The sequence below is a fragment of the Nelusetta ayraudi genome, unplaced genomic scaffold, assembly GCF_046127955.1.
Source record: "Nelusetta ayraudi isolate G7.1 ecotype Tasmania unplaced genomic scaffold, CSIRO-AGI_Nayr_v1 ptg000019l, whole genome shotgun sequence".
Taxonomy (NCBI): domain Eukaryota; kingdom Metazoa; phylum Chordata; class Actinopteri; order Tetraodontiformes; family Monacanthidae; genus Nelusetta; species Nelusetta ayraudi.
The window spans coordinates 7,265,386-7,290,000 of record NW_027466069.1 but is presented as its reverse complement, the minus strand read 5'-3'; the positions used below and the strand labels follow the sequence as shown (position 1 = coordinate 7,290,000).

General features: G+C 50.1%; 3 protein-coding genes across 13 annotated transcripts in view; 1 reads left to right on the top strand and 2 right to left on the bottom strand.

The window, feature by feature from the left end:
- plxna3 (plexin A3) overlaps positions 1-2,887 on the bottom strand; it is a 56,114-nt gene extending 53,227 nt beyond the window's left edge. Inside the window, exon 1 of the mRNA XM_076026743.1 lies at positions 2,684-2,887. The gene's annotated coding sequence lies outside the window, so the exon portion shown is untranslated. The remainder of the gene's footprint in view (positions 1-2,683) is intronic.
- A 4,994-nt stretch (positions 2,888-7,881) lies between these two features.
- On the bottom strand, positions 7,882-17,543 carry ptpn18 (protein tyrosine phosphatase non-receptor type 18). Of its 2 annotated transcripts, none has more exons than XM_076026737.1 (17): positions 17,408-17,543; positions 16,565-16,640; positions 14,729-14,837; positions 14,430-14,503; positions 14,204-14,299; positions 14,070-14,108; positions 13,909-13,977; positions 13,739-13,801; positions 13,498-13,640; positions 13,033-13,099; positions 12,879-12,956; positions 11,403-11,495; positions 10,117-10,166; positions 9,272-9,370; positions 9,029-9,192; positions 8,331-8,414; positions 7,882-8,183 (listed from the first exon to the last, which is right to left on the bottom strand). In XM_076026737.1, the coding sequence occupies exons 2-17, from the start codon at positions 16,634-16,636 to the stop codon at positions 8,110-8,112; spliced, it is 1,374 nt and encodes a 457-aa protein (XP_075882852.1). In that variant the 5' UTR covers positions 16,637-16,640; positions 17,408-17,543; the 3' UTR covers positions 7,882-8,109. The 2 variants fall into 2 exon arrangements, with proteins under 2 accessions (XP_075882852.1, XP_075882851.1); XM_076026736.1 differs by having other exon boundaries at positions 16,565-16,643; positions 17,408-17,534.
- Positions 17,517-24,615, top strand: part of gripap1 (GRIP1 associated protein 1) — a 20,397-nt gene continuing 13,298 nt past the window's right edge. For 4 of the 10 annotated variants that reach the window (XM_076026734.1, XM_076026730.1, XM_076026725.1 and 1 more), the window contains exons 1-13: positions 17,517-17,657; positions 19,069-19,135; positions 19,228-19,289; positions 19,403-19,429; positions 19,556-19,663; positions 19,740-19,890; positions 20,190-20,335; positions 20,453-20,492; positions 22,079-22,257; positions 23,108-23,155; positions 23,261-23,292; positions 23,511-23,558; positions 23,655-23,754. In XM_076026734.1, coding sequence (XP_075882849.1) covers positions 17,610-17,657; positions 19,069-19,135; positions 19,228-19,289; positions 19,403-19,429; positions 19,556-19,663; positions 19,740-19,890; positions 20,190-20,335; positions 20,453-20,492; positions 22,079-22,257; positions 23,108-23,155; positions 23,261-23,292; positions 23,511-23,558; positions 23,655-23,754 — 1,056 coding nt within the window. In that variant the 5' untranslated portion in view covers positions 17,517-17,609. The remainder of the gene's footprint in view (positions 17,658-19,068; positions 19,136-19,227; positions 19,290-19,402; positions 19,430-19,555; positions 19,664-19,739; positions 19,891-20,189; positions 20,336-20,452; positions 20,493-22,078; positions 22,258-23,107; positions 23,156-23,260; positions 23,293-23,510; positions 23,559-23,654; positions 23,755-24,615) is intronic. The other 6 variants (XM_076026731.1, XM_076026728.1, XM_076026733.1 and 3 more) reach the window with 5 other exon arrangements.

The window sequence follows — 24,615 nt, the reverse complement described above, 5'->3', positions numbered from 1 at the left end:
GACCCGTTAAGCTTTTTAATCCGGCCCGCCGAACTTGAAGAAATGACATTAATGGTAAGTAAGTCATGCAATAGCTGTATTTCATGTGTTGTTGTTTTTTCCAGTGTTTTAAGAGTTGTTTCAATAAAGAGCCGTGGGGCTTCAAAGGAATATTTGCTGTAACTTTGCTTTGCTTTTTCAACTGACATTAAACCACATGTTTTCTACATATTCCCTCATGTATTTTTTTCTCCTCCTATGATGTGGGTCACCAAAACACTCCGTCCATCTGCTCCTGCTCCGGCCCCCTCTTGTCAAATTTTAGAACTCATTGTGGCCCCCACCAGTGAAAAAGCTCCCCCCCCCCGCTCTAGATTGTCACTGCCGTTTTCTTGACAGCGAAGGTTATTTTTTTCGCTGTCTGCGTGACCTCTGGTAAGCACCGCCGCCGTTACTTTTCAACTGCACGTCCTAAGAGCATGTGACCAAAAAAAAAAGTTTGAGAATCCAGCGCTAGCAAACCGCGTAAGGTCGGGTTTGCTTGATTCACGCGCCACTCTGGATGTTTGACTCACCGGCTCGGGGAATCAAAACAAACTGCGGGCTGGAAAAATTAAACAACACAAACGATCAAAAGGAACAACAAACGCTCCGGGTGTAGTAAACAGTCTGGGCCTCTCCGCTCCCCCCCCCCCCCCTGTTTATGAGTCGTCTGAGTGTAAACAACTCAACGAGCTACCGGACAGCCGCCGCACCGCGTCCGCGGGGCAAACCTGTCCAATCACGCGGATGCTAGCTGTCACGCCGCGGCCGGAGGAGCCGTTTCAATAAAGTTTTCAACGGGCAACTACAACAACGACAACATGTCAGCGCACGCTAACAATGCGGCTGTAACATCGACACTTGCTTCGGGAAAATGCTAACTCTGACCCCAACATGGCAATAAAAACAGGCCCAAACTTTCTAAAAGTCTAGATCGGGCGTGATCAAATTACAGCTCAAGGGGCTGTATTTTTTAATCAGGCCCGCCAAACTTGAAGAAATGATATTAATAGTAAGTAAGTCATAAAACCGGGTAGGCGCTGGACTCAAAAATGAATCACAAGTAGATAAAGAAAAAAAAAAAAAAAAAGAGGAGACTGCACACTTCTGCTCCCTGTGTGCATGTATTTAGTACATCCAAATAGCAACGTTAGTAGTTGTATTTCATCCACTTTTTCAGTGTTTCAAGATCCATTTCAATAAAGAGCTAAATATCATGGGGCTTCAAAGAGATATATTGTGTTGTAACTTTGCTTTTGTTGAATTTCAATGAACATTAAATCAAGTTTTCTACACATCCCATGATATATTTTTTTCCTCATATGAGGTGGCTCACCAAAACACTCCGTCCTTCTGCTACTGCTACTATTCAATATAAGATTACCGATTGATCCGCTGATGGTTTCGTCGGCTCGCCCCGAGACCAAAACCAGCAAGAGGCTGTCGCTCGGAGAAGTGACGTCAGCAGAACCGGGCAAACGCAAAACTCTTGAGCTCAACTTTAATAAGTCCTCGTTGCGGGTTCTGTTTTCTTTCCGGCTGTTTTAGCGCCGTCTCTGCGATGATCGGTTATTGATCTGCTATTGGCTGATTCTCCTTTACATCAATCGGCAAAATCCGCACTTCCCAAACAACAACAACAACAACAACAAATAAACAAAACAGTTGAAGTTGAGCTTCAGATTTTTTTTTAAAGCTGGTTCTTAAACAACGAGCACACATAGGCTACAGCATTGATCGGTTGGAAGAGGTGGAAGATGACCAGGTTGGAGATCGATGATGGGGCCGTTAGAGAAGCAGAACGTGCGATCGATCACGTCCAGCCGCTCGCTCGCTCGCTCGGTCACAACCCGACCGGCACTGCTATGTTCCGGCAGCTCCGCTCCGAACACATGGAGGACCCGTAGATGGAGGAGGAGGAGGGTGAGGAAGGGGCGCGTGATTTGCGGGTTAGGCGGATGGCAACATTTCGTTCGCGATTTGATTTGCACCCCCCCCCCCCTGTCTCTTTTTCCTCCTCTTTTCTCGGCGCGTTCGCAGCGTCTTTCCGCGTCCCCCTCTCCCCTCCTCCCCCCTTTGTTCTTCCGTTAATGGATCGGCGTCTGGAGGAGCCGCTACCTCCCTCCCCCCCACGTCACTCCTCCACCTCCCCCATCAGTGGCAACGCAGAAAAACACACCGCTAAACGCATCTTACCATATTTTACCTCCCCCCCACCCTTTTTTTTTACGCACCGGACGGAGGAGGGAAAACACACACACACACACACACACACACACACACACACACACACACACACACACACGTCCGTCCTCCCCTAAGGAAACACCAGGGGTGAAGCAGCAGCAGCCCTACCTGGGGTATCGACCCCCACCCGGCCCCTCGGCCCGCATACACGCACGCGCGCGCGCACACAGAGAGAGAGAGAGAGAGAGGGGGGGGGGTGGGGTGGGGGGGGGGGGTAGGAAAAATGAGTAAAATCCGAGGGGCGCTGATGCGGCGACGCGTTTTTCACCCCCAAACATCCACACACACACACACACACACACACACACACACACACACACACACACACATACACACACACACACCACCCCGCAACAGCCAGCTCCACACCACGCAACGCACAAACACACGCGCGCACCCCAGCACGCGGACCCACCTGGACGAAGCGGCGCAAAAGTCCAATCAGCGCTTTAAATCCAACAGTCCCACGCGCCGCCGCCGCCGCTCCTGCCTTTCTTCTTCTTCTTCTTCTTCTTCTGCTGCTGCTTCTTCTTCTTCTTCTTCTTCTTCCTCCTCCTCTTCTTTTCTTCTCCTTCCCCTTCTTCTGCTGCGGTCACATTCAACCTGGGCGCTGGTCGAGGTGGGGGGGGGGGGGGGGGTTGGTGAGAAGAGGAGGGCGGCAGGGGGGGGTTCGGGTCCGGACGGGTCCGAGCTGAGAGAGAGAGACTCCCCCGATCTCTCTCACACACACACGCACACGCACACGCACACTCACACAGCCTGCACAGCTCGGCTCGGCACAGCTCGGTCTGCCTCCGTGCTGCTGCTGCTGCTGCTCCGCCACCAACACCACCGCTAGCTGCTGCCCTCCCCCTCCTGCTCCTGCTCCTCCTCCTCCTCTCTCCCCTTCCCCCAGCCGGGCCAGACCACCCTGCGCCGGGCCGGAAGGAGAATGAAAGCTCGCGGCTCCCGGAGGAACGGGGCTTTAAGGGGGGCTGAGCGAAACCGGGCCGGAAGTTCGGTGGGACGTCGGTTCGACGAGCGGTCCAGAGGACGGGGTCCTCTTCTGCGGGCTCGAGCCGAACTGCTGCACCCCACACACTCCCCCTAATACGCACCCCTCCGGCTCGGGCCGCACGTGGTTCAGTCCAACTCCCCTAATCTGCTGTTTGTCTCCTCCTAAAGCCAGATGTGGCGAGAGACTGGCAAAGAGAGCATGAGTCACAGTGAGGGAGTGAGCGAGCGAGTGAGTGAGTGAGTGAGCGAGCGCGCGTGTGTGAGAGGAATATATATAAATGGAAATGCAGTGATGGAAATGCAGTGATGTATATATAGAGATAAAGACAGAGGGCGAGTGAGGAGATGCACCACGGGAATTTAAAAAAAGGAGGGGATGGATGAATGGATGGATGGATGGATGGATGGATGGAATAACGAGGAGGAGGCGTGATAGAAGGATGAAAGAAGGGAGGGAGGGAAAGATGGAATAACGGAGGGCAAGAGAAAATAAATGGGGAGAAACAGGAGACTGGGTGATGTCACTGGTTCGGTTTGTGGGGTCGGGTGGTGGGCGTGTCTAGCAAGAGTGACATCATCACCTGGACGAGGGGACGGAGCAGTTTCACACCTGCGCGTCCGTCCGATGGAGAGAGAGAGAGAGAAAAAAAAACACCCTCAGGAGATTTAGTGGGAAAAGGGGGAGGAGCCTTTCAAACATGAAAACCGTGACAGTTTGACCGGACGAACCTCGGACGGGAGCCTTTCAAGACGGACCGCCGTGAAGTGACGGTAGCCTGTTGTCGCTCTGTCATCCTCTCAGAAGAACCTTGAACAGTCACCTAAAAGGTTCGGTGTGTAATATTTGGAGAATTTGAGAGGAAACAGCGACATCAAGAGTGCGGGTTTGCCAGTAAACTACGGTGGCCTGCCCACCCAAACGTGGATACCTTATTCACTTTTCTTTATATATTTTATATAGAAATCACAAATCAAGACAAATTCTACACACTGGACCTTTAAGTGGAAAATGTTCGACAAGGTGTAAAAATAAAAATTGTCTGCGCGCTAATATGCTAATGCTAACAAAAACAAAAACATTGGAGCTTTAAAGGGCCTCTGACTTGCTGTAAGAACGCTAGAGAACAATTGGGACAAATGGTCCTAAAGTTGTGGGCGTGGCTAAAGTTTACTAACCAACTGTAGTCGGTTTAGCGGCTGGTGGGCGGGTGTGGGGTGGGCGTCAACGAGGGGAGGAAGACAGACAACAGGGCAGACAGTCGCGAGTTCAAGACACACAGCGACACGCACATGGCGGACTGGGCAACACAAAGCTACAACCAGGAAGCGCAAAAGTCGCTTTCTCTGCTGTTGAAGCTAACCGACGCCAATCATATAAATCTCATCTGTATATTTCTAAACTGTTGAATTCTGTCTGTGTATACCTGTCTGGCAATACCTATATTACCTATATGGAAATATATATTATTCACTGCTGAGCACTTCTGGTAGGATGCCAACTGCATTTTGTTGTTGTGTACTTGTGACATGTGCAATAATGATAAAGTTGAATCTGAACTCTAGGGCGCTAACGGAAATTCGCTCCAGGAATGCAGTGCGCTAGTAAGCACGTGTAAGCTAGCGGGGAAGCTAACAGAGGAGCTAGCTGGCTAGCCGTTAGCTGACGAGCAAGTCAAAGAGGTGAGTGGGTTGGGGAGGGGGGGGTGGAGCCTGAACGCGGCCAGGTCAGATAGCGTCTCTCTCTCCCGCTGTCTCTCTCCCCGCCATGGCGAGACGACGCTGCCGACTCAGTGTTTCCACCGCAGCCCAAAATAGCCAGTGGCAGTGGTAGCGGCCGCGGCTCGGGGCCGGGTTCAGCTTCAGGTTTAGACTGGGGTCGGGCAGCGTGCGGCCCTCCGGTCTGCCGGCTCGCCGCTCGCCCTGTAATCAGCTGCCGGGGCGGCGCTGCTCCACGCCGTCCTGCTCTCCGCCGCTCTCTCTCCTCGCTCTGTAATTTTCTTAATTGAAGCCACTTGAGGTGGTCTCGCCCTCCACTCCACTCCACTCCCGGCATCTGGCCGGCCGGCCGCTGCCTCGCCTACCGTTTCTTCCTCTCCTCCAGCTTTTACCCCCACTTTTCTTCCTCCTTCCTTAAGCCCCATTTTTCGGCATCAGCCCTGAAAACGGACTTCCTCTCCTGGGTTTGTTTCCTCCGACCCACAAAGATTTGTTGTGATTAAACTTTAAACCAGACTTTTATCGTCTTTTACCCCGTAGCTCTTTGTGTAGCACGCTGCTGCGTGCCCACAATAAGCACCACAGCTACTGCAGAGACACACTTTAGTTTGCAGAAGTCGTGACAATGAGACGGCACTCCGTCATGTGTTGGAAGCCGGATTTTCCTCCAGAAAAACTCTTTTGGAGTTGGGAATTTTTTGGTGGTGAACTTTAATTTTCCGGAGGTCATCAGGTCACCACGTGGAGGGGGAAGCTGTTAGCCAAAGCCTCGTCTCCGCCTCTCTGTCCGCAATCGAGTTGTTTTGGTTGCAGGAACATTATAGCATTATAACATTAGCAATTTACACAGTAAGCGCACCCGCTTGTGATGTCTACCAGAAGACACACACACGCCTACGCACTGACGGACATCAAATATGTTTTCAACAAACGCATCTCTAGTGCAGTATGACTGGTTCTATGCTAGCAGGACGCTAGTAGCAGCGGTAACACACACTGCTTTTGTAATTACAAAAGTGTGGAGGTGTGTGTTTTTATTCACGTGGCCGTTATGAATACACTGAGACATTATTGAACACGTGTTGTGTATTATTTTACTCTCTGTAAACAGTTTGGTGCTGTTGCTCTCTTCAAGCCCCGTCCCCCAATCCACATCCTGACCCAACCTCCACACCCCCACCCCTCTGTGTAAATTGATGCCGATCAGCCGTTAATCTTTTTAACTTGGCGTGAAACAGCCAGCAGCATGCATGACAATAGGCCTGTGTGTGTGTGTGTGTGTCTGTGCGGTTACTGAGCCCTCTGTATGCTTCCTCCTTTACATCCCTGCTACTATTACCAAACACATCTGGCCTGTGTGTATGGTTTGTGTGATTGCGTGTGTGCACGGACGCGCGCGCAGCTGTTGCTAAAACCCTGAACTGCACAGCAGAACAAATTCTGTGTCCCTGTCTTTATTTATTTTTACTTCTCTGCGGTTTATCTGATATCCAACACAAACATCTGTTTAGTGTGTGTGTGTGTGTGTGTGTGTGTGTGTGTTGACGCAAGTTATTATCCAGAACGCAAACAGACCCGGGGCGGCTGAGCGACGTGACACTGAAGGCTGCAGGTGACGTTCGAGAATCGGCTCGTCAGAGAATCAAATCAGCGACGCGTTCGTTTTAATAAATAAATAAATAAATAAATACATGAATAAAAGTAGCGAGGAGGCAAATGTCGTGGGGAAATGTGCCACTCGCGCCCTCGACGAGACTCCATGTAGAGAGGATGTCTGCCCTCTAGTGGCCCAAACGAGGCGATAAGAAGGCGGATGATGATCCCGGACCGGACCCGGGGTTTTTAACCGGCCGCTCTGGGCTGTGAGAGGACGGGGCGGCTGTCTGTGGGGTACCGAGGTGGTTTCCTTGGCAACCGCTGACCTGATTGTTCGGGGGGGTTGGGGGGTGGGGGAAACAATAAGGGAAAAACTTCAAAGAGGAGCTGCCCAGTTGCCTAGCAACGTGGCAGGACGGCTGGTTTCTCTCTTAAATCATCTCTCCATCTGTTTTCATCACCACCTCTCTCTCTCTCTCTCTCTCTCTCTCCCTCCCTCTCTCTCTCTCTCTCTCTCTCTCCCCTCTCTCCCTCTTTCTATCTCACCTTATCTCTCTCTACCATCAGCCAGCTCTTCCAAGCACACTCACTCACTCACTCTTTTTCTCTCTGTATTATGATCCGTTTTTTTGCGTTGTAACTTTATCGATGAAAAACGAATTCAGTTTTAGCTTCAGGCAAAAAAAACCCCAAAAAACTCTTTAAATATCTCTCTAAAAAAACAAACAGTCAGTACCTGCTTCTGCCACTAGAGGATGTTTGATTAAAACCAGCGGCATCAATAAATAAACCTGACCTGCGTTTTTCTCTGCACTTTCAAATCTCCCTCATCCATCTTGATAATAAGCAATACAATCTGTTTTTCAGCTGGTCAGAGACTCAGTGGACCAATCAGCATCCTCTGAGGAGAGAGGGGCGGAGCTGGAGCCTGTCTTTTCGGCTGCTAGCTTGTCCTGAGTCTTTGCGGAAGTTTTAGTGGAAACCAAACACGACCGAGGTGGAAGGAGGTGGCGTGACTTCCTGTCACATCCACCAACACGGACGGACAAAGAAGTACGACATACTGCATCCGGCCACCAGGGGGCAAAATGTTATATTTAACCCCACCGCCCCTCTTCATCCATAAGTACATATCAAAGTGAGTTTTACACCACGCTTCTGTCCACAAACTTTAACACATACACAATCTCATGGTGCTGCTCTTTGCCAAAACTGGTTGTGTGTAACTCTGCTGCCTCCTGCTGGTCAGCACTGATCCTGCAGGTCACCTCCGAACAGACATGGCAGGACACAAGTCAGTCAGTCAACGTTTGTCGTGTTTTAACCTTTGTTTATTTTTTTTTCTTGAAAACTTTATTGTGAAAACTACACAACAAAATCAAACATATGTTTGAAATTTAAAATAAGAGAGGAAGTATTTAGAAATGCAAAAAACCAAACAAACTACAAATCCATCAGTCTAAAATATGAGACCTGCTCACACAGACAAAGCACACTGGGCTTGCCAGACCAGCTGAAACAATGGGAGGGTCCTCATCGCTCGGGTCGGCTCCACCCAGCGGGAGGGTCTCTGGGTCCTCGGGGCCGCTGGACGCGGTAGTTGAAACCTGTGGACACAAGTGGAGGCTCAGGCGGCGTTGCCATGGAAACGTCATCAACAGCTGACGTCGAGAAACGCAAAACATTTGACAAGATGGATGTCTGAGACGATGCGACCGGCCCTTTAAGAGGCGGAGCCCTCCAGGTGTACTGACCAATGCCAGCAGGTGAGCAGAGGCCAGTGTTGCTGTTGTCTGTGGTGACTAAGGAGGAGAAATCTTCATAGTCACTGTCCATCACTGCAGGAGAGAGAGAGAGAGAGAGAGAGAGGGAGAGAGAGATGACACTCTGGATGCATTCACCCATCTACCTACCACCCATCCATCCATCATCTGATTGTCCATTCATCAGCTAGTTATCCACTGTATACATTATCCATCATCTATCCGTCATCTATACAAATCCATTCATCAACCATCAGTTCATCCATCATCGTCCATAAAAATCAATTTTTCACCCATCTGTCAATCCGTCCATCCATCACCTGTTCGTCTATACATCACCCATCCATCATCATCCATCAGTTCATCCATCATCACCTATACAAATCCATTTGTCACCCACCCATCCCCCCATCCATCCATCCATCCATCCATCCAACCATCCCCTGTTCATCCATCCATCCATCACCTGTTTTTCTATACATCATCCATCCATTCATCATCCACCTGTCCATCCATCTGTCCATCACCTGTTCATCCATCCATTTATTATCCATCTGTCAGCCCATCCATCGCCTGTTTATCTATACATCCTCCATCCATTCATCATCCATCTATCCATCCATCAATCCATCCTTTAGCATCCTCTTCATCCATCTGTCCATCCTTTCCTGACCGTCCTCCTGCTCTACCTGCTCGCGGCGGCGTCTCCCGTGCCTGCCTGTGATTGGCCGGCGATGACACCTGGGTGGGCAGGGCTGGCCCGGGGGCGGAGCACTGCTCCCGGGGCTTGACGGTGCTGTAGATGGCGGCCGCTGCAGACTCGTTGTCATAGTCATGGGAGTTGGGCGGAGCTCTGACACACACACACAGTGTTCAGTAACACGGCAACACAATCACCTTCCTGAAAAACAGGATGTGGCGTGTCCTCCTACCTGGAGCTGGTGGAGTGGGCGTGGCCGCTCAGACTAGGCCGGTCTTGTCTGGCCTTGTTGACCACGGCGTACGTGTCACTCATGTCACACCGGGACTGTCTGTGGAAACAAAGACAAGGAGGGAGTTGGGACGGCGGGAGGCTAGGCTAGCGCAGCGGTGGACAAACTTTCTGACTATAGCCCAGAGCCATAGTTTGCCTATGCCTGGGCTAGTGCTAGCAGAGACGCTAATGTGTCTAATGATGGAAGGCCGGTCTATTCACTGTTCTCCACTTCCCATTCTGATCGGCTGTGGCTCTGCCAGTGTATTTTCAACTTGTTCTCCTTCTCCTCCACCTCCTCCTCTTTCTCACCTCTTCCTCACCTAGCACCTCCTCCCCCCTCCCCCTCCTCCTCCTTCTCACCTCACACACCTCCTCCTCTGTCCACAGCACCTCCTCCTTCCCCTCTGCTCCCTCCTCCTCCTCCTCCTCAGTCAGTCGCTCTCTGAAGTCGCTCTTTTCCCTCCACACCAGCAGGTGGTCCTCTAATCCCCCCTTCACTCGCGTCACTTTTCACTCCCCTCCTCCCTTCTTTTTCTGGACCGTCTGCTCCGCCCACCCCGTTCGCTGGTACGTTTCCATGGTAAAGTGGCCAAATCGGGGGGATGGAGGGATGAAAACGCAGCACAGCAAAGTGTGAGTGCGACTGGCCTGAAGGATAGACACACAGATCGACAAACAGACAGACAGACAGACATGGATAGATAGATAGATAGATAGATAGATAGATAGATAGATAGATAGATAGATAGATAGATGGACAGACAGACGGACAGACGGACAGACAGATGGATATATTTGTACCTTTTCGAAGTGGAGGCTCTTTCTGTTGTTTCCTCTGCTTTCATCAGCTTCTGTCAACAGGAAGAGGAAGAAAGACATGGTTGTTTGGGTCTGAACTCCCAGGAGCCTCCAGGCCTCTTACACTCTCCCACTTTACCCGGGGAGGTAGGAGACAGTGCTCAACACCTGGTCCGGGGACCCGGAGGGGTGGCATACGGCACGGCCGGCCAGCCAGCCAGCCAGCCAGACAGGAAAACAGGAAGACAGGAAGACAGCGATACTTCTTTTTGACTTGGCATGTGGCGGGTGTGTGTGGTCACATTGATGTTATTGTTAGCTTGGGGGAAAAGTCATGTGACCCACAGCAGATAAGCAGCAGCGACAAGAGACAATGGATTTGTGTTTGACACTGTTCAATGTCATCAAACTGCGTCCGGAATATCATATCAAAGATCAAATGTGACTAAACAACAATACTATAAGTAGCTATAAGATTGTATTTGTTTTTATCACTTTTTTATCATTTGCTGATAAAGTCACAGAGCTGAACTTTGTTTGTAGAAGGTTGCGGTGAATCTATTTAGACAAATTGTAATTACAAAAACATGAACGTTAAAGAGAAAGTAATGGTGTTTTGTCTCTTTCAGTTCAAACAGAAACCTCAGCATGTTCTCAGTACATACGTCAACTATTTTACACAATTTCTATTCCTCTCTATATCTCTCATCCATTCGCAGCAGGAAATTTCTCAGCGGCTCCGGTGGAGCTTCACCTCCTGTAGCCAAATGTGTAAGAAAGCGCCGCAATCGAGGATGTTCTGTCTGCGGCATAGCGCAGAACACGACGGCGGCCTGTTAGAGTTGGCGACTTTGGCGGCGACAGACAGAAGTTTGAAAGAAAAAAAACAAGCCTGAGCAGCGGGAAAAAAACCAAAACAAAAAAGAACGAGAGCTCGAAGAGAAAAAGAGGGACGTTTCCAGTTAGGAGAACCTACCTGTCAGGAGACCTCCTCTCCTCTCCTCCATCAGTCGCACCAAAAGCGTTTTCTGCCGTAGATGGCCAGCGCTTCACGCTACTCTCTCTCTCTCTCTCTTTCTCTCTCTCCAAGCCCTGCCCCCCCTTTGCACTACTTTCACAAAAAACGGATGCAGCTGATTTACATACAGGAAGTCCCGGCGTGCGTGGCACTTCCTTTTTCTGCTGCGTCTCCTTCCCCTTACACACACACAGGTTGGCCTCCTGCAGCCTGAGTGCGCGTTTGTGTGTGTGTGTGTGTGTGTGTGTGTGTGTGTGTGTGTGTGGCCCACCTTGAACAGGCTGGGGGTCCGACAGCTGTCTTCTGACTCCAGCAGGCGTTCCAACATCAAGACAGTGGTGCTGAAGATGAAACAGTACTGCTCCTGCAGGACAAACAGGAAGTGCGACAGGAAGTGGGAACAGGAAGTGTGACAACGTTGGTGGAGTTTCCAAAAAGAACCACACACTGTTTTGCATTTAAAGGGCTCTTGGGTGTTGGGTTGGGGGCGGAGCCAACACCTGGCTGGGTGTGTCCTGCTTAGTTTTTACTGCACAGCTGCAGTGAATTTATTCATATGAATCAGTGAACTGGTGTGTCTGCATGGCATCATTTGTGAACCCGTGTCAATGGAGTCTCCTTTTGTCTGATCCACTAAGTGAATATAAAGGTGGGCGGAGTCATGGTGCTGCCACCTACTGGTCCTGCAGCCCTCGAGGTCGGCTTAGGTTCCATGTTTGGAATTGTGGGCGGAACCGGAGGTGAGCGGAGATTGGAGCAGGTGAGTACAGGGCGTGGGTCACCCGCCCCTACAGTTGACTATTAAACTGTAGCCACGCCCACAAATTTATGGTAAACATTAGAATTTACACATAACAGGAGACAAATGACACTTCGCGTCATACCGCCATACCCACAACGGAGGTGGAGAGCTGCTGACCTCACTTTCCTGCGTTGTGCACTTACTTTGCGATTGCAATTTCGTTTTCGAGTTGTGGTAACTCTTGTGCAGGGCAGGACCATGAAAATTAAAAAGCAATGCCCTCAGTTTTCTTTTTGATTGTGTCATAAAAGGTGCAACATGAATAAGAAAATGAAAATGCATATAGGAATATTTATTAAGGATTTTAATTCAGTCAAGTCAAATAATGCAGCCACGTTCTTAAAATGAAAAAGCATTTCTGCTATTGCATTTTAATTTGTATTATGGTAACTATCTGCTTCCATATTAAACAGCTGCTGAACCCGAGAGTTCAAAGGGTGTTACGGGTGTTGCTGTGGGTTTTACAGGTATAGTGGGTGTTCAGGTGTTGTTGGTGTTCCGATTGTTGCATGGTGTTTCAGGTGTTGTGGGTGTTCCGTGTGTTGCGGGTATCCGGGTGGTGCGGATGTTCCATGTGTTCCGATGTAACGGGTGTTCTGGGGTGTTCTGAGTGTTGCGGGTGTTCCAGGTGTTGCGGCTATACTATCAGGGTGTTGCGGGTATCCGAGTGGTGCGGATGTTCCATGTGTTCCGACGTAACCGGTGTGTCGTGGGTGTTCCGGGGTATTGTGGGTGTTCCAGGGTGTTCTGGGTGTTCCGGTGTGTTCTTTGTGTTTTGGAGTGTTGTGGGTGTTCCGGGGTGTTCTGGGTGTTGCGGTGTGTTGTGGGTGTTCCAGGGCGTTCTGGGTGTTGCGGTGTGTTGTGGGTGTTCCGGAGTGTTGTGGGTGTTCCGGTGTGTTGTGGGTGTTCCGGGTGTTCCCGGGTCAGGATTCTGAAGTCACCCACCTTGGTCTGGACGGCCGCGGGCCTCTGCCGGCGTAGCTGCAGGACCAGCTCCATGACGCTGAAGTCAGCCGTGATCTTCTGCAGACACAGAGGCGCAGAGTCTCCCTCAGTGGGCGGAGCCTCGCAGGTCATGTGACGTGTTGTGGTGCGTTACCTTGGCAACCAGCAGGTCGTGGATGTAGTCGAGGGCGCAGACGACTCCTGTCCTCCCACAGCCCGCGCTTTCTCACACACACACAGGCACGCACGCGCACACACACACACACACACACACACACACACACACACACACACACACACACACCCATACACACACACACACGGGAGGGAAGGGAACAGATGCAGCCTGGGTGTTAACTGTGCTGTCATTAGCAGGTGTTACCTGCTGCATATTCACAGCCTCCTGCTTTGAGCATGAGTGTGTGTGTGTGTGTGTGTGATATAAGCCGCCATATGTATGATGCGCCCTGTTGAATGTTAATGACCATCTGACCTGCGATCTGCACTGCTGACAACAACAAGCGGCACTAATGTTGTAACATTAACAGCCATTTAGTGTGTGTGTATGTGCATGTGTGCGTGCGTGCGTGCATGTGTGTGTGTGTGTGTGTGTGTGTACCTGCAGTGTACTAGCAGAGGTGAGGTGTATTCTCCCTGGCTGGCCCTGGCCCTCTGCAGCATGTCCAGAACTCCTGTAGCCTCTGTGGGAACGTCGTGATCGAACCAGGCGAGGTACTGATACTGGATGAGGAGACGGTTCTCCTGGAGGAGGAAGGGGAGGAGGAGGAGGTGGTTAGTGGTTATTGTGGAGGAAGATGTCAGGGAAGAGGAGGAGGAGGAGGAGGAGAAGAAGCCTCCACCTGCTGGAAGGTGACCGTCAGGCTTCTGACCACCAGGTCCTCAGTGGGGAATGTCTCCCCCTGCTGGAGACACATAGCAACAACAGACAGTAAGCGCTTAGGCGTGTGTGTGTGTGTGTGTGTGTGTGTGTGTGTGTGTGTGTGTGTGTGAGTGTGTGTGTGTGTCTTACGTTATAGACAGTGAACGGTCCAAAAGCAGCAGACGTCTGAACTGGAGCCCAGTAACACTCACTCTTGGTCTGCAGGCCACAAGATATGGTTACACACACACACACAGACACACAGACACACAGACACACACACACACACACACAAACAGTCGGTGTTTCACCTTTCCCATCTCGACCTCTCTGCAGGCCATGACTATCACCTGCAACACACAAACAAGTGTCAGACATTAGACCCCGCCCCCGTCCAGTCTCTCCCTCTGTGTCTCGTTCTGAGTGTGTGCGTGTGTGCGTGGACCTTGACGTCGTGCTGCCAGATCATCCTCCAGAAGTCCCTCAGCGTGGCGCTCAGAGGAGCCTGAGAGGCGATGTAGCTGAGGCCCGGCGTCGCCCTCTGCAGGGCAAACAGAGTCATTACAGCAGCAGGCCTCCTTGCATCAGGAGGAGGAGAAGAGCAAGAAGAGCAGAAAGATGAGGGATGCATGATGAGGAGGTGGAGGAGGAGGAGGAGGAGACGAGATCACCTTGATGAAGCTGGCGTTGATGTAATCTGAGTCAGAGTCAGCCAGTGGAAGTAACACCACCCGAGACTGGTCATCTACACACACACACACACACACACATATACGAGCATGCGTGTGGGACTGATGTTGAACTAGGCCAAATATTTAATTATCTGTACATATTAGATGGTTATTTTTGTTGTATTTTGTCGGTGGAGGACAGAAGGGAGGTTGAGTAGGAGAAGGGAGCCGAAGGACGGGAGGTAATGAAGGAGGAGGAGGAGGAGGAGGAGGAGGAGAGGAGGATGAGGAGCTCCTACAGGGGAGGATGTCTCTGTATCGGTTCTTCTTGATGTTCTCCTTCCGAGCTCCGGCCTCGGCTTGTAATTCAGGTTCCTTCTTGAACTCGACCGCCTGCGAACGCACCACCTGTCACACAAACACACACACACACACACACACACACACACACATATCTGCACTTTTCAGGACGGCTCGGGGGTTGCAGGACACGGATAGCAGCTCAGAATGGTCACTGATTGGCCAGAGTGTCAGGTAAGAGTGGAAGAGTGTTTGTAGGTCGAAGGTCACATCACAAACTGATGCCTTCCTGGTCCAGGCTGACAGCCGTGGGACTTTTCTCAGCCACCGTAAACCAAATCCTAAACAACAGTAATGACAACAACAACAACAACATTCTCTCTCTCTCTCCCTCTCTCTCTCTCTCTCTCCCTCTCTTCACACAGCGAGGGCGACCTGCTTGTGTGTCTCTGCTGCCACGTCTGACTCATTGCAGGAACAACGTGAACGAGGAAGCCGCCGCAATGCGATAGCGATGAACCGACTTGAGAGTTTGGACGGAATGAGGAAGCAGCGTCTCACTCTCTCTCTCTCACACACACACACACACACACACACACACACACACACACACGTACATACAGAAACAGGCGCGCGCGTTGCACACAGACTGGACTGTGGGCTGTTTTTGAGGAAGTGCCGTCTGTTTGACCGTGACAGGACAGTGAAAAGGTGAAAGTGTACAGCTGCAGCGGCAACAACACAGAGATAGAAAATGACAATGAAAGCATTTGTGCGTTTGTGTGCTGGTGCGCCAAATGGCCAAATGGCTGGTAAGGCTGCACTGACGGCCGTCTGCAGTTCAAACATGACACCGGACTGAAAACTGAAAATGTGCCGTTAAGGTTTTTTACAACACCTGACAGTTCTGACTGACCCACTTCTGTCTTCTTCACAGACACGTCATCCCCGTGATGGGATGAGTTAGGGTTAAGGTAACCCTAGCCTTAATGACTTATATGACAGAAATATGGAGATAAGTACTGATAGCAGAAACCATAAAATGAACTTCCATGCTGTACTAAAATGTGATTTTTAAGCCAAATCAATGTTTTCCACCCCTTATTGTCGTGTTTGATGATGGATGTGTAAATATAAAAAAGAAATTAAATCCCTCCCTAGAATCAGCCACGGCCGTCCAGGTGAGGGTGGAGTCGCCATCATGATTAGTCAAGTTCCCGGCGGGTTCCACTGGGTCGGAGGGGGAGAAACACACCTCAGAATTAGAGACACACCAAAACTATTTCCCAGCGGTTGTGGATGGTTCTACTGGGGAACAGGAAACAGTTCTCATCCATCCTCAAGGTTAATTGTATTTCAGAGTTGCGACTTGCAACGAGTTTCAAAAAGCAACGGGCGGAAAGGGAATGAGTGGAGGTCCGAGCTCGAAGCCCTGAGGAACCCCGATGCTGAGAGAGCTTCCAGAGGGAATCGGCCTGGTTACTGACCGACCGGCTAACCGACTAACACCGGTTCCAAGGAACGCAAACAGGTCCGCTTTGTCTATGTATTTGAAAATTTTCACAACTGTTTCTCTCTGGCCCCGGCGGCCGCGGCACGTCGAGATCTTGAGCGTTCACACAAGAAGAAAATAGAACAGCAGGTTTATTTGCGGACGAAGGTTTTGCGACCTCACGCCGAGGTGGAAAATAGGTTTTAAATATGGGGTCGTGAGGTTTTACGAAACTCCTCGCCTCGATCCCCGAAACCTCACAGACGAGTTATTTTCGATCTGCGTCCCTCCGTGAGACCGAGCGCTGAGACAAACGCCGCGAGAGGACGACGGTCAAGCTCACCCTGAACTCCTGCTCCAGCTCCCGGGGGTCGGCTGCCCTCAGCGAGGACAGCAGCGAGGTCAGCGGCTCCATGAGGCTGCCGGATACATCAGACAGAGACAGAGAGAGGGGGAAACATACACACACACACACACAGACAGACACGCACACACAGACAAAGAGACACACAACGTTGAATGTCTGTTGGACTCTGGCACACAAAGTGAAAGCTGCGTAGCCGCGTCTCACTTCTGTCTCTGGCCAAGTTAATGTTTGAACCTGTGATGACAGGAAGTGTGGACACACTCTGAGCGGCTGAGGCAACGCAGGTTTCAGCTTCACCTCGACACAGCGGCGCTGAGGAAACAGTGCGCCGTGTCAGAGGGCCGAAATCCAGCGCAGCAACGTGGGCGGTAGAGAAATAAATGTGGGCAAAAACTTCAGGGATGCCTTACGATTCACTTGCAAATCAAAGACGGTAAAGATACACTGGAGCTTCAGGCCCCTTTGCAATCAGCGATCACTGCTTGCTGGAGAATATCTGGTCAATTAATGTATTATACATATGCTTCACGCGCTGGCTTGTCGTCAAGGTAACTGGAACTCTGGTTAAGTTACGAAACTAACTGAGTGAGAAGAATAGATGAACAAAATAAATAAACCAGTCACAACTAATTAAAGATAAATGACAAATTATTGACAAAGTGGAAGATTTCCAAACTACATTTCAACATCATAGTTTTGACATTTTCCCCTAAGAAATTTTCAGAATTATATTTAAAAAAAAAACTAGCAATAGCGAGGTTTATCAAGTCAAATTTGTTTAGCTTTTTAAATACATACATAAATACATTTAAAACTCACTCGCAGCTTCAGCTCGATTTCCTGTTGCAGCTGCGAAAATCTCGGAGGAATAATGGTGTTCAGAAACCTCCTCAGAGTGAGACCTCCGCCCCGTCTTCAGCATCTCCTCCTCCTCCTCCTCCTCCTCCTCCTTTGCTCCGTCTCCTCCGCTAGCTTTAGCCTGTGCTAGCCAGCAGCAGCAGCAGCAGCAGCCCAGGTAAACATGGCCATGTCGCAGGCTCTGTCCGAGGAGGAGTTCCATCGGATGCAGGTAAGAAAATGGAAAAAGGAAACAACGCTGCCTCTGCGGCTCCTCTCTGCGGCCTCCGGGCTCCGCGTCCGGGCGACTGTCAGGCAGCGCCGCGGGCGACACACCTGCACCGAGGGTGGTGGGGCACAGGTGCGGCGCTGACTGACCGCGACGTCCGCGCCCCGATGCTAAACCGTTAGCCGTGGGAGAGCAGCCGCAGTGGACTGTGGTTAGCTGGGGGTCCCCGCCGTTTGTGAAATGTGACCGTGTCGGGCTAGCGGCGGTCACCCCGAGCATCTCTACCGCTTCCCAAAAATCACAAAACTGCCATTACATCAGGGCAATTGGAGCTTTTACACTGTGATGCTAGGTCGGTTGCTATGCTAACTTAGCTTAGCCTTCCCCGCTGGAAGGAGCCCTTGGGGAGCAAACGGAGGGGGAGAAAGTGGTTCCGTGTAGCCTCTCTGATGCTAATCCTATATTTGATACGGTAGCTAGCCTTGTTAGCATCCACGGGACGCTCGCCCGGATGACAGTCACGGGGTTCGCGTCAGGCTAACAACACCCCACCGCCGCGCAGCTTCCCCTCCAGCCTGCGCCGTTAGCGGGGTGCTTTTGCTATCAAATGGGGCTTGGGGGAAGGGTGATGAAAAGTCTTGAGTGTTTCTCCAGTGTTGGAATTCAAGTTAAGTAGCAGGAAGAAGCGGGGGAGTTTGTTTTCTTATTTTTTTCTGACACTTGTTTACAGCAGACACATACATCCGGCTGGGCGAGCGCTGCTCCTGCAGCCCCGCTACAACACGTTTGCACGACCTGTTCTGTCGCGAATCAACCCCCCACAGGAAGGTGCAACTCGACCTGCTCTCCCATTATAATGTTTGTTTTTTTTCTCTCTCTCTCTCTCCCTGGTTGGGGGAAGCCCAGTTTGTTGACATGATGACGTCAGCGGAGAGAACGTGAATCAGTGTGGCTTCGTGAGCTGCGCTGCGGTGCTGTGTTCGCTTCCTGGCCTGCAGCGTCTGCTTCTGCTGGTTCTCCTGATTTTTACATGCATTTCTATTTCTATTCAATTATGCAATCAATAGAACAGTGAGTGTCTTTGGTCACCCCCTGGTGGCCGAGGTTCGTATCGTTCTCCGCCTTCGTGTGCACCTAAAATAACGAGCGACAATTTGTGAAATTGTCTCAACTGTGGCAAAGTCATTCCACTGCCTTCCTTTTATTTTATGTTTTATTTATTTATTTATTTTTTCCATTTTTCCATCCGGTATCGATTATTCCAAGCTTGTTTCGGCGTCTTTTCAGCACTAGGTATCGTAGTTTTGCGCTGCATAAACAAACCAGAACAAACTGTAGCAGCGACTGCTGCTGTTATTGTGACACTGTGTGTGTGTGTGTGTGTGTGTGTGTGTGTGTGTGTGTGTTTGCTCAGGCTCAGCTGTTGGAGCTGCGGACTCAGAACTACCAGCTGTCTGATGATCTCAGGAAGAACTCGGCAGGTAACTGACTGATTGAGAAAACGCATGACTGACGATGACGACGGCGATGAAGATGATGATGGTGATGATGGTGACGCTTGTGTGTCTTCCAGAGCTGAACACCGTCCGTCAGAAGAATGTTGTTTTGGAAAGAGATTTTATCAAAGCGCAGAAGGTGAGCGACAGCTTTCTTGATTTACTACAACACGATAATAATCTGAGAAAATCTGTGTGAAAAACATCACGCTGCAGATTGAATGTAAAGTTGTTTTTTTCTCCTCTCTTCAGGCTCTGAATAAGAGCAAGAAAGCTCAGGTGGGTCCCCCCCACCCCCCTTCTTCTTTGGTTCTTATCACTTTGCTCATGAGCTCCCCCTGCTGGAGCGTTTTTGTTTGCTGTCGCAGCATTGAAAGCGAGCTGTCTCGTCGGCTGCCGTTGCAGGAAGTGGAGGCGCTGCTGAGCGAGACGGAGATGCTGCAGGGGAAGCTGCACAGCCAGGAGGAGGACTTCCGGCTGCAGAACAGCACACTGATGGCCGAGCTCTCCAAGGTAACCCCCCCCCCACCAGCTCCCTCTAGGAGCGTCTGCATCCTCAACACTCATCATTTCTCCTCCTCCTCCTCAGCTGTGCACGCAGATCGAGCAGCTGGAGCAGGAGAACCGCGGCCTGAAGGAAGGGGGAGGAGCCACAGCCGACCCCGCCTCCAGCAGCCCCGTGGACGGAGAGCTGCTGCGGCTGCAGGCCGAGAACGCCACCCTGCAGAAGAAGATGAGAGGTGTGTGGTGGTTTACCCCTGCTGGCCACACAGGGGCGCTGGCGGTACGGCATCAAAGTCAAACCCCATCCCCCGGGATCCAACATGGCGGCCTGTTCATTTTAATGTAGTTGCGGTCTTTTGGAAAAATGCTTTTTGGCCCAATGGAATTTTTTTTGTTGCAGTACCTCAAGTGGACACTGGGAAAAAATTGCCGCACCACCTTATATTGCCAGTCCTGTATCCAGTTCTTGTTATACATCCTTGATCAAAATGAGTGTATCTTAGTGTTTTTTTGTCCCGCTGCACTTCTCCCACAGTCCTCCAGGAGCGCATCGACAGGGAGGTGCGGGGCGTCGCCGCGGAAACGGAACCAGCAGCAGCGGCGGCCGGCGCCAACGGAGTCTCTGACGTCGCGGGAAGTGCGGAGGAGCCGGCCGAGGGCGACGGCGACAAAGTGGAACAGGTGACTGACGGCGATGGACTTGACTCCGCTTTGAGTCTATAATATATATATAAAAATGACAAAAAAAATGGACTGCAACCAATAATCCCCCTGGCTCAACCTTCTCTCTCCTCGCAGACAAAGCCTCAGCAGGAACACACGTCCAAGCAGCTCCACGGTGAGTGTGCACGACTCCCCTCCGACACGCACCGACTCCACCAACTCTTCCTTAAGCCTCGACCCGACCAGTCACCCTCACACGGCTCCGACCGCCCCGTCCCGATTCCACCCTTTTCTGTTGAACATCGGCCCCAGGTTCCGTCTGGTGGCCGCTCACTGTCCAAAGGGACAGGAAGTCGGCCCGTCGGACTTCCTGTCTGCGGCTTGAACCCTCTAGGAAGCTGCAGACCATCACAAGTTTCACTACAGTACAAACACTAATTTAACAAAATTGTCACAGAACACACAGACATACAGCTGGTTTCAGCGTGGTGGTATCGGCATGTGTTCTACAAGCACTGAACCAGGTCATTGGCAACAATACCCAGTATTGGTATCAGTGCAGTCGAGGCGTAGGGCAGACGCACGCTACGCAACGTAAATAAACAAAACAACACAAACAACAGCAAATAGAATTGAGATAGAAATGGAATGAAATGAGTGCAGCACATAAGCCCACGGGTTGCATCAAGCTAAATTTCCAGTTGACTGTAAGAAAAAAAACGTGATTAAACCTGAAAATATTTCCATGGAGCTTAGCAATCATTGTCTTTAGCATCTACCCCTGAAATCTTATTGGCCACGCTCCACTTTCAATGTGTAATGTGTTTTTTTGTCATTGTGGAAAAGTTCATCTAAAAATATTTCAGTTGAAAAAAAATTCCCTAAGAAGTACGGAAGCGTATTGCATTCACTTGGCAAATAAAAAAAATCTGTTTTTCAGTGTAATTATTTCTGTTTTTCATGCTAATTTTTTTTCCGCCCTATTTTCCCGAGTTCAGAGAGCATCGGAAACGATCGCATCCATTCTTTCATTGAGCGCTCGATGTAATGTAAGCAAACATGGCCAGCTTGTTCAGTTCAATCAAATTCTATTTTGACATGGGTTTCAAGACACTGAGAAATAGTCCTGTCTGTAAGTCACATAGATGGCATTACAATCAGTTTATCAACTTTACGTATGCATCTGAGGACTTTGCGGTGGTTTGGTTGGAAAGCCCATTCAGATATTCTGGACGTCGCAATGTTTCTCCGGGATCAGTTGGATAAATATGGCATCATGGCTCCATGGATACAAAATGATGCATTTGAAGTGCATGGAGACTGGCTACGTGGTGACATGTGTCACCACCGTAGAGCACATCCATGCCGTAGAGTCACCTGGCTACTGTTTTCTCGCAGGATTTCAAAATCTTTTTTTTTTTAAAAAAATAGGCTGGAAAAAAAATAGCACGAAAAACAGAAATAGTTACACTGAAAAACAGAGATTTTTTTTATTTGCCAAGTGAATGCAATTCGCTTCCGTAAAGAAGTGCTTTTTTTTTTTGCTTTTTTTCTTCAAGCTTAACTTTAGACATAGAGGAAAAAAAGATCAGAAAACAGAATCAGTTCAACTTTCCGGCCGCCATATCCGCTAGCTGAGTAAACCAGCTGTGGGCCAACGCAGCCAATAGAAACTGTAGTGTGGGGTCACGTGGAGGCGGGGGGGGTCGGGGTCGGGCTGCAGCGTGTGTCTGGCCTAACGGACTGCTGTGCTGTGTGCAGCGCCCCCTTTAGGCCCGTCAGAGATGTGCGTAGAGAAGATTGTAGCTAAGCAGGCAGCGCTAGGCTGGTCGGCTGCTCTCTGTCCAATAACTCACTGCTTTGGACCAGAGCTGGAGATGGCACTGAACACCGAGCAGGAGGAGAAGAGGCTGCTGAGGGAGCAGGTGCACGGCCTGGAGGTACGCACACACACACACACACATACACATAAACACAAACACACAGGCTGTGTCTCAATTCAGGGTCTGCATCCTTGGAAGGCTGCATTCGAAGGCCAGTTGCGTCATAGCACTGCGCGAAGGCTTGTCCCAATTCCCCAAAATTTGAAGGACGCTCTAAATGCGCCCTTGAAATGCGCCCTACTTCTAGCCGATTCCAAGGATACACCGCTTTGCAGCAGCACGCAAAGCATCCTGGGATCCTGGGAAGTCAGCTCAAATTAGCGGCATCTACTGGCAAAGACACGACGTATGAATTTAAGTATTGAAATTTCACATAAAATATTCAGTTTTTAACGTAGGGTTTTTACTTGTTTGAACATCCAACACCATCGTTGGATGGCGAACCAATGGTTAGCTTGATGCTATGAAAACGTCACTTCTGGGGTTGGCCAGCAGGAGGGAACGGCGGTGACGCAACCAGGAAATACGCCGAAGGCTACACCGTCCCGTGTGGTGACCCGGGAGGCGGGGTTTGGTTCGTCCTTCTCGGCCAGGTCCTTCAGAGGACGCTTCCTTCAGATGGAGGACACTTCCTTCGAAGGATGCAGACCCTGAATTGAGACACACACACACACACACACACACACACACACACTTATGGAGCTTCAGGGACCTCTTTTTGTAACAGCAGGAACCTTGTGAGGAACTCCTGGTTTCTCACAAGGTTCCTGGTTCCAATAGTTCGCAGTGACTTTTTTTGTAAAAAAAAGAACTTGATTTTGAACATTCCCAAGATTTCTCTTTGCGTGTGCGTCGTTGTAAAGTGGAGCTGAATTAAATGTGACTCCTCTCCTCGTCCTGCCGACAGGCGTCCAAACAGGCAGAGGTCGCCAAACTGCAGGAAGAGATTTCCAAGGTATTGCAGGATTCATTGGTGCTCGGCTTTGGTCGAATTTGTCAGCAAAACAGATTAAAAAGTGTAATTATTTGTTGTTTCTTCTTCTGTCTTTCTGTCCGTCAGCTGACTGAGAAGCTGAAGAAGAAGCAGGAGAGGTGAGACCCCTTCTGGCCACAGTTGGAACTGTTTTGTTGACACTTTCCACAACTTTCCTCGGCTAAGCGAGGTTCCAGTTGCTCTCCTTTAGGTTGCGCACCAGTTCAGTGAACTGTACTGATAAATGGAAGAAAAGTTTACTAGTATATTGCCGCAGTACCTTGCGCAGCCACTGGAGGAAGCACCTTCACAGTGTTTGCTTTGATTCTTTTGACAGTTTCCAGCGTCTGCAGGGAGAGAAGGAGGTCCTGTACAACGACAGCAGGTCAGAGCCACCCCCCACGCCGCCGCTAACGCTAACACCGCTAGCACGGCAGCCCGTGACGGCGCTCGCTGTGTTTAAATGTCTGTTCGCTTGCAGGACAAAGATCGACGAGATCAACCAAAGAAAGGAGGAGGAGCTAAAGGCCATGAACACCCGCATCCAGAAACTGCAGTCAGACCTCAGCGCAGCCAATCAGGTCACGCCTGTGTGTGTGTGTGTGTGTGTGTGTGTGTGTGTGTGTGTGTGTGTGTGTGTGTGTGTATGTGTGTGTGTGTGTGTGTGTGTGTGTGTGTGTGTGTGTGTGTGTGTGTGGAGCACTCATTTTGGTTCACAGGCCACATAAAGGAAAATCTTTTCCCAAGTAGGCCTCACCGGTAAAATCATAGTATGGTAATAATAACGTAAAAATAACAACAACTTCCAGTTGTTTTCTTTGTTTTACTTTGTTCATGTTCTTTGAGCACTCTGCACTCTGCATCAGTGTTGCCAACTCCTCAGTTAAGGAAAGTCGCTATTGGCTGTCCTGAAAGTCGCTAGAGGTCGTCAAGTGACGTCATCGTGTAATTTGCATGATTGACAAATTGCACTTGATCGAAACGTAACAACACCAGGAAAAGTCGCTAGATTTGTCGCTAGTCGCTTTTGACCAAAAAAAAGAAAAGTCGTTATGGGGATAATAGCGACTTTTTGGGAGGAGAAAGTCGCCAAGTTGGCAACTCAGCTTTGTCTGTTTCGACAGAGACGTTCTGGGGCAATGAGGGGAGCCAATAGGAGACGTTCTGGGGCAATGAAGGTAGCCAATAGGAGAGGATCTCGGGCAATGAGGGTAGCCAATAGGAGACGTTCTGGGGCAATGAGGGGAGCCAATAGGAGACGTGAGCGGCTGTACTTTTACTTACAATTTGCTCAGGTCCAGTATTGAGTTTGTTTGCGAAGCAGAAATGATATTGCGACACCAAGTGGACACATTTAGAACAGCACTTTCTTTCATTGACAAATTGCAGTTTTTATATTTTTGCAAAATAATCTCGCGGGCTGGAAAAAAACTGTTTGGGAC